Source organism: Musca autumnalis, unplaced genomic scaffold, assembly GCF_047663935.1.
Source record: "Musca autumnalis isolate F117 unplaced genomic scaffold, ASM4766393v1 scaffold_3, whole genome shotgun sequence".
In the NCBI taxonomy this organism is placed as follows: domain Eukaryota; kingdom Metazoa; phylum Arthropoda; class Insecta; order Diptera; family Muscidae; genus Musca; species Musca autumnalis.
In genome coordinates, this window is record NW_027411866.1 from 14,905,836 (window position 1) to 14,918,453 (window position 12,618).

Consider the following 12,618-nt stretch of genomic DNA (forward strand, 5'->3'; position numbering starts at 1 on the left):
GCAATAACAAGCAAGACGGTGAAATCAAAAACTGTCCTGCAGTGCAAAAAATCAATCAACGACTACTCCCACGATGGTTCGGTCAACATTATATGGGTACCAGGACATAAAGGGATTAGGGGTAACGAGATAGCTAACTCTTTGGCAAGGCATGCCAGGGAGCAAACTACGATAAGCCTAGATAATGGCATGCCTTTAAAAGCGGCGCGTCTAGAGTTATTTGCCGACAGACTGTCTTGTGTATACTCCTAGTTAGGGTAAAAACTGTTATAATTTTCAAAAAAAAAAAATGTCAAATGACGCCTGTCGACACTGTGTGTTGCCTAGGCCAGATAGTTTTCTAGCGACCCTCGTAATAGCTTTGCTCCTAGTTATGCTTTTTCAGCAACTTTTTGAAAAAAAGCGTTACCGTACTAAAAAACTAGCAAAACTTATACTTTTTAGACTTTATTAATCCGATCTTACAGTTCCTAATCGTATACAAGCACTGTCCTTTAAAGTACATATAAGCGCATAAATTTACATCCCTATCATAAATTTTTCCACAACCAGTAAAGAAATTCTTGTTCCCATAAATGGCCAGCAAATGTTATTAATTGTTTTAATAATCTACCCTTTCTCCTTCATCTTCTATTTTCATAACCAACCTACCTTTAAGTTTACTCCTCCCTAAACAAAAAGATGACCTAAGAAAAGTACACAATTATAAAATTGGTTGTGATTTTTAATTAGTTAACTTTATAATAAGGACGAATGCAATATTTAGTAGTGTTATAGAATAACACTTTTAATAACTATTTTCAAAAGTTTTACAAGTAAAAAAATAAAGTTTTCAGGGGGAAAACTTCGCTTCTTTTAAAAGGTGAAAACACAGAAAGAAATTAATTGGTTAGGTAATTATTTTTCAGAACAAAAGTTAGGTTATGATTAAAAAATGTGTTTACAACGAAATTAACAATTACAAAACAACGTTTGGTGTGCATAAATGTGCTCCTGATCATGTTTTGAAATAAATTTTTTAGCTTTTACTTGGGAGAAGTGTTGTTGGAAGGCACCAATAAGGCAATTACCTAATTAATTGGGTGTACGTGTGTAGGTTATTGAAAACATAAGTTAAATACATATTTTTCAATGAATGTTACTCAAATACATATTGCTACGTACACTTTAGTTTTTATGACGTTACTCATACGTTTTGGAAACTAGGAAATAGATTCCCCAACTGTACTCTACATACTTTTTCCTCAGTGTATAACTATTTGTTAGAGAAAGATTGCTAATTATGATTACAATAACAAAACAATAAACTACAAAAAACAACAAACATAATTTCTAAAGCATTGACTTATTTTATAAAAAGGCTTCCGTGGTTCCGTGATTTTCATTCTGCAAATTAACTTTGAAGTCAGTTCTAACTAAATAAAAAAATGGCTAAAGAAGTACTGAATAGTAAGACGGCAAATTTATCGGAATCAAAAGTTTATTCTTTTAACATTTTCCACATCCACAGATTCAAAAGTTCCAATAAAAAAAATTGTGAAAACAGTTCAAAGAGTTCCCAACAAAACCGTGGCTACGAAGCAAGCTGTCTCCTATCTTTATGGTTGTTTTCGCATAATGGGTATACACATTCCCAAAAAAAATCCACATCTTTATATTGTCTACTCCATCATTATCAACTGTTTGACTACACTTTTTACACCCATCAGCTTTACGTCCAGTTATTTTATAAAATCAAATGCCGCCGTAAGTTTTGATATTAAATTATCCTCCATGCAGGCAGCGATAGATGTCTATGGCTGTGCTATAAAAATATTGGTTCTCATCTATTACAAACATAAATTGGAGGCGGCCGAAAAACTGATGGATAAAATGGATAAACGTTGCCAGGCCGAGGATGAAGTTCAGGAATTATATAATATACGCAATTTGGGAAGGCGTATAGTTGTTGGTTATTGTGCCGCCTATTGGACATATACAACGATGACACTTATTTCAGCATTTGTATCTGGTGCACCATCGTATTCCATTAATCTTTTCATTATCGATTGGAGACATTCAAAAATCGAATTTTATTTGGCTTCATTTATTGAATATTTACTGACAAGTTGGACTTGTTTTCAACAGGTCGCCAATGATTCGTATGGTACCGTTTATGTTTGCATTCTTCGGGCTCAAGTACGCATACTGTTGCTGAGAATACGTAAAATGGGTTCGCGTCTGGAACAATCGGCTGAGGAAAACTTCGAAGAGCTGAAAAGTGTTATACAGGATCATAAGGATTTGATAGAGTAAATATTTGTGTGTGTGTTTTTTATGGAAAATTAATCGATTTGTGATGCTATTAATATTACTAAAACTGCATCAATTGGCATCACTAATATGTTGAACAGAGAGAAAGAGAAGCGGAAGTTTAAATCAATGTGATGTCATTGTAGCGTTTTTAATACGCCTTTGCAAACCATAAGAAGTTAAAAATATTCAACATAAAAAATATTATTATGAATTCTCTGCTATATCAGTGAAGAAGTTATAGAGGATGTACAGTAGAACCTCGATAATACGTAATTCAATGCAATTTTATACGAATTATCGAGGATTTCGAATTAGCGTGGTTAAAATGCGAAGAAAATTTCTTCAAGGGACCGATAGATTATCGAAGATTACGAATTATCAAGCTACGAGTTCTCGCGACTCTACTGTACTACATTATTATTGTTATAAACATCTAAATTTGTTTCTTAACCCTTAATTCTCCCGTAAATCGTTCTCCGTTATAATATTAATATGGATAACTTAGGTCTCGGCACATACGGTCCGTTGAGTGACGCGTTGGGACACGCGTTGTCCAAAAAAGTTAAATTAAATTGCCACCCGAAGGCCATGCAGCCGAACTACTTTACTGCGATCTCGAGATCCGGAACCGAAGTCCACCAGATCCGAAGAACAGTACTCCCCCACAGTCTCTGATACAGTCCGCACTCTCACTATCAATAGTGAATAGCATCACTATGCCGTATCTTTATTTAAAATAGTTGAGCAGCCTCCAACTATCGATGAAGAGACCTCTATTCTGCTTCTTCAGCATCTTCACCACTTCCCCTGCATCAGAGTCAGGAGGAGGCACCCACGTTGTGGCTACAATCCTCCTGGGTATCTCATCCGCAGGCGATCATCCCTTCTGAGCTCGGTGGCTTCGGTGTCCTGTCATCAGAAGGCTGTGGGGGTATTAGACCTGGGTCGGATTTGCTGGCCTTCCCTGTAGTGCGATTCTGTAACTTTTTTGAATAACGAACCGACATCGGTAGTTAACGAAAATATTCGGTTGAGTTAACGAATGTGCTATTCTGTAACTTTATGTTAACGATTGTAGAAATCGTTAACTCATACCGACGAAAATCGATAGGAAGGAAATGTCAAATATTATATTTTAATATTAATTAATATGCCTGTCTGCGTACTCGATAATTTGTAATAATTATTACTAATGTTTCTAAAAATGACAGTTGTATAAAGAAAAAGTTGCTGAAAAATATGTTTCAGCAACATTTAGTAAGTAAAAAGACACACCAAATATATATTTTGAATCTGAAAACATTATTTCGTCGCGAGTACAAAACATAAAGCGTTTAAGGAGGAAACAATTCAGATTTTTGAAGGAATTTGGCTCAAATGTGTGTCTTTTGGATGAATACGGATGCCAGTAAAGAAGGATTTCTTAAGATGTTTTTATTGTGTGTGTGATTTAAAAGTAATAAAAGTGATAAAACCATCATTAATCTTTTTTAAAAGCGCAGTTGTATTTTTTAATTAAAATTGGGATCATATTTTGGGTTGTGGCGCTCTGTATGGAAATTCAGCTTTGATATTTGACATGACTTAAGCCCCTTCAGTGATCGTGGATCCACGTTACCGTCATTTGAGTTTATATATTCACATATTCAATTCACGCCCACATTAAATGAAATTTCTCATAGCGGAGAGTATGAAAAGTTCGAAAATCCAAGCTTATACGCCATTTTTAGCATTCTGATTGTTAGTGATGCTGAGTTAAAATCTATAAGATTATCACAGAACAAAGTAGGTTATAGTAATACTATTCACGTGTTGGCCTCAATGCTAAATTAAAGCCAACGAAAGCCTCCTAGAAAGATATTGTTACGAACATTGGTATAGGTCTTACATAGCAGTACCACACTTGTGTTCTTTTGAAGCATTAGATAACGTTTTTCCTCTTTAGTAAGTAAAACAAAGGTTAGCGTAGTCTTCATATGTAGGATAGCATGGGGCAGCTTCGCCACTGTTGCGCCTTCGCCAGCGCCGATTTAATTGATGCTACATGAAGGTGGTCTAAAGGAAATTTATGAGTTAATCGAAGATCAAAGAGAACTTTGATGATCTTTATGCAGTTTCAATAAAATCGGCGCTGGCGAAAGCACAACAGTGGCGAAGCTGACCCATGTTATCATACATAGTTAACCCTTATGTAAACGCTTTAAGAAGATTTTTCTCAATAAGGCAGAATTTACCTTGTGCACTTCCTCATTAACATAACATATGCTCATATAAAAACGCCGTTTTTAAAAGAAATCAACAAAATATTGCAATAATGTACTGTCGTTAAGACTTAACAACAACTTTTTTTTGGTTGTTAACTTAACAATAATTTTCGGTAATTAACGACAAAATTTACCGACAAAAATTGTTAAAATTGGTATACAGAATAGCACTTACCGAAAATTATCGTTAACTACCGACATTCGTCGTTAATTCTGTCGTTAAGGAGTTACAGAATCGCACTACTGGTTGAGCCCTTCCTGCCTTCTTATGACCGGTCCCCTGTGTGTACGAGTCCATGTGGTTGCTCGGTCGACGATCCACCGCCCTCTTAGCAACAGGATGTGATCTTCAGAAGACCTGACCCTCATAACGCATTCCTGCCCAGATGTCTTCGAATGTCCGCCCTGTTTCGAGGTCGATGGTCCATCTCCCGCCACTGCCCTATGGCCCCTCACACTGTCAGCACTGCTCTTAACACCAGAAGGATGAGGTCCAACAGGTGCAGATGACTTTACAGTGGTCTGTTGCCCAGTCCTCTGCACAGTCGTCGCTCCTGTTCGATCTACCCCGGCAGGTCCGGTAGCAGCCACCGACGAGACAGTCGAGATAGGCGGTATCTTTGGCGGCTATCTTGCTTGTGGTTGCAACTTTTCCTGCGCCAACTTCGAAACGGGAGGGATCACACCAGTGTTTTCCTTACGTTTCGTCGTCTTCGGGGCAAATGGAGCCGAGCTGACCAATCCAACCGCGGTCACCAAAGATGTCCGCAAAGGACTCGTGCAGTTCAACAATACTGGATTTATTTGTTTCCCTGTAGAGGTTGCCTTTGTCGCAGTCGCTGGGCTGGAAACTGCAGCCTTTACAGGGGTCGGAATTTTGTCCACTGGAAGGAAGATCTTCTCAATATGAGGGTATTTCCGTTCGAAACGCCTCACAAATTGGATCTTCAAACCAATCTCCCTAAATTCCGACTGAGTAACCTCGGAGGGGTCCTTGCCAATGAATCTTTGGAAGTAGAAGATGGCTCTGCGGTAATTTACCTATCTTCTTCTTCCTAGACCTTTTTGCCTTGGTTGAGGGGGATATGGGGGAGGCCGTCGTCGTTTCCTCCTCCCCAACCTCTTCCATCAAAGCATCTTGCCTGCATAGGGAAGGCTTGACGGAACCGACCGACACTTCAGCCCCTGAGGGAGAAGGATCCCCGACCGTAAGGTTGGAGCTCTCCAAGGCGCAAGAGAGAAAGCTGCGTTGGACAACTGATAAATTCTTGCATGTAGTTTTTAGTTGCAAAGTTATCGAACAGATCTATTATCTCCATTTATTTGGCATGTATTGTATGAAAATGACAACTTAAATGCACTGGATTTGCTAAATCCAGCATAGTCTAAATGTACTGTTAGATACAATGAACCAAGGCAAATTTATATGTCGAAGTCGGCCAACCATTCAATCAGAAGGTGTCAACTATGTATGTTACTATTTTTACACGCTCAAATTTGTCGTGCAAAAGTTTTTTTAAAGAGAGCGTCATTCAGCGTCATATTTGTTTAAAGAGAAGTGAACATTTTATAACTTGTTTGTGCACGGAAAAAATGTGTAAAAGTGGTAAACATTTTAAAAACTTTTTAGTTCTGGAATAAAGCTATTAAGCAATTTAACTTTTTAACATTATTTTCCGTGCGGAAAATTCCGAGGGAAATATTCATTCAGTCCCTCAACGGACCACTTTTCGCAATGTGTAATTTTCATTCCAAAGACTGACGTCATATGGAAGTTAGAAATAAATGATGCCAATGATCATCATTGAATGATCGGCCGTGTTGAACATTGGGACAGCAACAATGGTCCATTCAAGAGTTATTGAAGCTCTGTTTCTTTTTCAGCAAGAATTTTCAAATTCTGTTATTTTTAAAAAAGCGTTGCCTTACAGCAAAAATAAGTTGACAATTGTATTAAATGTATGTAAAATAAATGAAGTTTTTGCCCCAAATACTGCTTTTAAGTGCAAGTGCACATTGCATTACTATAAAATGTAATGCCAATGTAGCGTTTTTTACTTTTGTTTGTATATTTTTATACCGGACTAATTCGGTTTTTTAGTTAATAACGTTACGCCCATACATAATATTCAACGCGATGTACGAAAATAATTCACCATCCTACTCAACTAAAAGAAGAGAGTGAGAATACTCACATAGAATTTAAGTTCAAAAAAAAAAGACTACATACCTTGTTTCCACTTTCCACCACTCTAATGTGAGCTTTGACATTTTTTCTAATAAAATTGCAATTTGTAGGCTTTTACACATTTGATCTTTTACTTTTTTTTGGCCCTCAGAAAATAATCTAAAATCTTAATGAAAAAAAAAACACATTTTTACTTTTCTCTTTCCATCTAGGTTGCACAATGCAATCTCGCCCGTTATCTCACGTACCATTTTCTTACAATTTTCTATAACAGCTGCTATGCTGAGTATAACACTTATAAATATTGCTATATTTTCCACACATATAGCAGCGACGGCAGCTTCATCAATCTACGTTGTGGTTGTACTTGTAGAAATATTTCCCCTATGTTATTATGCTCAATGTCTAGTGTACGATAGTGATACACTGGCAACGGAAATCTTTCATTCATCATGGATTCTAAAGGATAAACGTTATCGCAAAATGTTAGTATTCTTTATGCAACGCACGCAGAAAAGTATGGAACTATGGGCTGGAAAAATTATTCCCGTCAATTTGAGTAGTTTTATAAGTGTAAGTATGTTTGGATGGATGAAATGTGATTCAGATAAATATATCGTTTGTAGGTTTCATTTAATTGTATACTATATTGTTGTTGCAAATATTTGTATATTTTTCAGATTGCCAAATTTTCTTTTTCTCTCTACACTTTAATAAAGCAAATGGGTATAAAGGAACGTCTGGGTTTGCATTAGAGTTTTTTGACCGGTAAACTTCCGTTGTGAGGAATTATTTGACGTATACGCAATGGAATTGACATTTGAAACCCGGTCGATTTATAAAATCCGGTTATATGCAAACTTAATATAAAGGATATGATTTAAAAATTTGTTAAATTATTTTGGAAATAAAAATATTTTAATAAGAACCAATATTTTTTAGACAAATCTTATGATTTAAAGTTTACGATTAAAGGCCTCGACACATAAGAAGCATGGCATTCTTGCTGAAGTCATATCTGATAAAAGACTAAAGATCAAGTTTGACCTAATAAAAAGAATTTAGAATCACATTTGAATTAGGTCGCACTTGGCCTTTAGTCATTTACCAGATATGACTTAAGTAAGAATGCCATGCTTCTTATGTGTCGAGGCCTTAATGGTCTCAACATCACTTGACAAAACTTTAAACCTTACTTCAATGGACTAATAGTACAAGTGGGATTCTCTAATGCTTAGTTAACATTCGACATCGTTTCGTGATATCGCAGGCGGTTCGTGATTTCGCACGAAATCAAGCAAAATTTACCATGATTTTGCATACAAAAATGAAATCGTCTCATTTCGTGATTTCAGCGAAATCAACATCGAAATCACAGTACCACTCATGATACGCAACCCCGTTTTTTGCCTAAAAAAGCACCAAAAGTTGCAACACTTTTCACGTATCACAACAAACAAGGCAGATGGTGAATTGCTGCAACAAAAAATTTCAATATCAAATTTTTTAAACAAAGTAAAAAATTAAATTACTTTGTTACAATTGGTCTGTTCCAGAATTGCAAGAATCTACTTATTTTTATAGCACGGTTACACTACAGCTTTTTGCCGGGTTAACCCACTTCATGAGGATTTATTGCTTAATCTGGTCAAATCTGACCAGATTTGCCATACAAAAATTAAATCCTCTCATGACTGGGTTTATTTTAAATCCGGCACAAATCCACCAAAAATACAGAGTTGTATTCGGTATTTGTGCAAAAAAATCCAACTCTACTCAAAAAGTACCAAAAGTTGCAACTGTTTTCGCAACAGAGTTAGTCGTGTTTTACACGTTTACGATTGGTCGCATGAGATTTTATGAAGTTAATAAATTTAAGGTTATTTGAAAATCATAAAATTATTTATTTTTTTACATTAGACACTTTTTTAACAAAAAGTACGCATGATACCATGATACAAAAATGTATCCCTGTGTGTAAAATATACAAATATACCAAAGAGGGGACGATATCTCATACGAGAAATTGTAAAAGTGTAAAACACGACTTTATTAGTTATTTTGTATATATGTATGCGTAAACAAACATCAGCTGACACTTTAAATCCTCGAAAAGCTAAGTGTAATCAGCAAAGATTAACCCACTGGATCTATTAAACCCAGTGGGTTAACCTTCAATAGTGTAACCGGGGTATACTGTTTTTTCCGATAACATAAAGGAAAAAATGTTATCGTAGTAAAAAATTGTAGCTTCTTGCAGGTGCTGGAACAGCCAAATATTAATTTTTCATTGTGTTCCTGTACTTTTTTCGTGGCAAAATTAGCAAATAAGCGAAATGTCAAAAGATACTATCCTATACAAATTCGTTCAAACAGTGCGGGAACAGAAAACTGACGGAATGTGCAAAAACTCTAGCGGAAATGTCAAAATCAACGTATCAGGCAGCCAGATGACAACAAACAAGCTGCTAGTTTCTACTCGGCCAAATTTGTATAACAGAAAAGTTTATTCTGCTCCATTTTTGGATGCAAACTTATTGCTGGGTAAATATACACTGGATTTACTTAATTCAATACTATGTAAACGTACAGTTAGTATGTCTATTGCTTCAGCAAATGAAATTAATTGTTTCAATAGACTAGACTTTCTTACATCTAGTCTTTCACCGCCTTCGCCTTCATTTTTCAATATTCACAACTAACCTATCCTTAAGTTTACTCCTATCAAATAAAAAAAGACACAGATAAAGTTAACCATAAAATTGATTGTGATTTTTAATTAGTTAACTTTATAATAGGGGCGTATGCAACATTTAGCTGTGTGATAGAATAACACATTTAATTACTGTTTTCAAAAGTTTTACAAGTCAAAGGAAAAAAGTTTGCCGCACTTCTTTTAAAAGGAAGAAACTATTTAACACCTGATTTGTCTAGGTGGGGGAGGGGGGTGGTAAACACAGAAAGAAATTAATTGGTAAGGTCAATTGCTTGTGCATTGTCTTTTATTCTTTTACCAGAAATGACGCAAAACTGTACTCATACGTTTATTGTCTTTTCGGTTTTATTCTTTTTTTCAGCTTCAGTCTGTTGTGCGCCATTTAATAACCTATTTAGATATGACTTCATTAGACGGATTTAGCACATTATCAGGTTTTATTTGCTAAATCCATCCAAAATCTACCAAATTTCCCATGCAAAAATAAATCCTCCTATTGAGTGGATTTGTTTTAAATCTGCCATAAATCCTCGTATACAACTCTGTTTTTTGCAACATGTTGGTAGAAAATACAAAAAGTTGCGAGCTGGCACAAGAAACAAGGTAGATGCATCGGTGAATTGCTACATTAAAAATGATTTAAAATGTAAAAATTTGTAAACAAGGCGGAAAAATTAAATTTGTTTTGATTTACAAAGTTGTTTTTAATCAACCAAGGCTAATATTTACGATGTCTAAACGATATAATAATTAGTTTATTTATTTTAGATGGGCAAACTGCGATAAAATAATTCTTTATTTGCTCTTTAGTTAGCAATAGTAACATAATGTGCTAACATTTTCAGTATTAAACAATAAATTTGTAATTTGCCGTATGTTTTTTGAGACGAACTCAATTTGCAAAAAATTCTTTTGACGTTTCAAATTCGATCAGACGGGCTGATGCATCTACCTTGGTAATTGTGCTATGAACAAAAATCAGCTGACTGCCATTTAAATTCTCCAAAATGTATATCTAATGGCCCCGGCACATACGGTCCGTTTTGTGACACGCTGCGCGTTGAAAACAACAACCACATGAAAAATGTGTAAGTGATGCCAAGTTTGTTCTTGAAGTTTTCATGTGGTTGTTGTAGTTCGACGCTCAACGCGCCGTATGTGCCGAGGGCTTAAATGCAATGAGATTTGTACTGGATTTATTAAATCCAGTCGAATGAAATATATATAATGAGCTATAAGGCGTTACAACACCAACCTCATGTAAATTCCGCCAGTGATGCCAATCTCATCTTTTTTCATTATTTCACGGTCGTTTTTTTAACGCATTATCCCCCGCCGGGGATAACAATCTTAGCGCGATGCGGGGGCTAGATGTCACAATCCTCTTGCAACTCATAGTGTATCTCTGGACTGAGTGACATATATTTGCTAGCGATCTCCTACCAAAGTAATGGTGAGATCCCCTAACACCGGGGTGTAATGCAACCTCGTGCCCATCGTTGTTCCCAAGGTTGCAGTTAGGGTAACAACTGTATTAGAACGGAGCCTCGTGTGATACCTGGGCGCCTCAACGAGTATTAGAGCCCTAGTCATGATAGAGGAGGGCTATGCCATGATTGTCCTTAACTCCCCCATTACTCAAATAATCAACCCTCGATATCGACCTCAGCTCAACCTGTCTAGACAAGATGCCTTGGTAGAAGGGGTTGAGGAGGAGGAAGTGACAACCGACACCCCGGCCCAAGAAGCCAAGAAGAGTGGGTCTAGACAGCGTAAGGATAGATACAACTATAAAAGAGCTTATATTACTGTACTAGGTTCATAGGCAGTAATCCCACTGAGGTAACTCTGGCGGAGTTTCGGGAGATCGGATTGAAGCTTTGTGAGGCGGTTTGAGCGCAAGTACCATCACGTTGAGAAGATCTTGCTTCCGATCGACCAACTTCCAACCCCTGGAAACGAAGCAGTTTCCAGCCCAAAGGCTGTGACAAAGGCTACATCTCCAGGTAATAAAGGAAAACCGGTAGTACTAGGTTTCTCGAACCCTTTGCGGACAACTTCGTTGTCTGCGGTAGAGTCGGGCAACCTGATACCCTCGGCCCCTAAGATAGCGGATCGGCCAAAACCCGATTCGAAGTTGGCGCAGAAAAAGGGACAGTCGCAAACCAACCAGCCGCACAGGGTGTTGCCCACTTCGGCTGTTTCGTCGGCGACTGCCTCCGGCTCTGCAGGGGTAAAGAAGAGCGGAGTTTTACCAGGAGCTTTGATTGTGCGGAGGACTGGCTCACATACCACTGTAGGATCGCCTGCACCTGGTAAGTCTTGCCCTTCTGATGCTGTGATAAGCGTTGGTACAGCGGGGAGGCAAGTAATTAGTACGTCAGACGGGCCATCGACCTCAAAGCAGGGTGGTAAATCGAAGACATCTGCGCAGGCATGCGTAAAGAGGGTAAGATTTTCTGAGGACAAACACCCGACTGCTAAGAGGATGACCTTCGGGTCGCGATCATTGATAGATCTGATCCGGACGGCATGATCGATGACGACCACTGGCTCCTGGTGGAACGTCTGCTGAGGAAAGTCATTACCTCAGACGAGGCATATGCCAGGAAGACCGGCTTTGGCAGGGCAGTCTGTCCACATGGGCATCAAGGTCCTAAATTGCCAGGATGTGGAATGCAAGGACTTCTTTATCCAAACGATTGAGGGCTCTGGTGCACTGTGGGACAGCTGCAGGCTAGCCGCGGTTCCTGTTGACGAGATACCTCGTAGGATCGCAGCCACGACATAGGTGCCACCTCCGGATTCAGACTTGGCAGAGGTATTAAAGATGATGAGGAAGCAAAGCAGAGGACTTCTGACTGACAGCTGGAGGCTGATAAACACCTTCAAATGTGGTGGAGGAACAGTGATGAATTTCACGATGGACAATGAGAGTGCGAATTATATAAGGGAAAGTGAGCGATTGCTGTACTTCGGGTCTGGTGGTCTTCGGTTCCGGATCCCACAGCTGCAGTAAGGAAGTTCGGCAGCATTGCCTTCGCGTGGTGCAAATTAATTTGCATCATTGCAGGGCCGCGGCTGCCGAAATTCTTCTCTCCCTCACAGAAACCGAAATAGACATCTCCTTCGTCCAGGAACCCTATTTATACAAA

The 12,618-nt window shown here is 37.9% G+C and overlaps 1 protein-coding gene across 1 annotated transcript; it reads left to right on the forward strand.

Annotated features, from left to right (window-relative positions):
• Positions 1-1,427: 1,427 nt before the first annotated feature.
• LOC141396633 (odorant receptor 7a-like) lies at positions 1,428-7,502 on the forward strand. Its single transcript, XM_073972255.1, has 4 exons — positions 1,428-1,449; positions 1,511-2,291; positions 6,960-7,320; positions 7,428-7,502. Exons 1-4 carry the CDS (start codon positions 1,428-1,430, stop codon positions 7,500-7,502), a joined length of 1,239 nt encoding a protein of 412 aa, XP_073828356.1.
• Positions 7,503-12,618: the final 5,116 nt, after the last annotated feature.

Excerpts from the sequence above, each read along its gene's own strand:
- LOC141396633 (XM_073972255.1), top strand. The coding sequence starts at position 1,428 with ATGGCTAAAGAAGTACTGAATA. Across the intron at positions 1,450-1,510 it reads GGCTAAAGAAGTACTGAATA|ATTCAAAAGTTCCAATAAAA; the intron begins GTAAGACGGCAA and ends CCACATCCACAG. Across the intron at positions 2,292-6,959 it reads GATCATAAGGATTTGATAGA|GTTGCACAATGCAATCTCGC; the intron begins GTAAATATTTGT and ends CTTTCCATCTAG.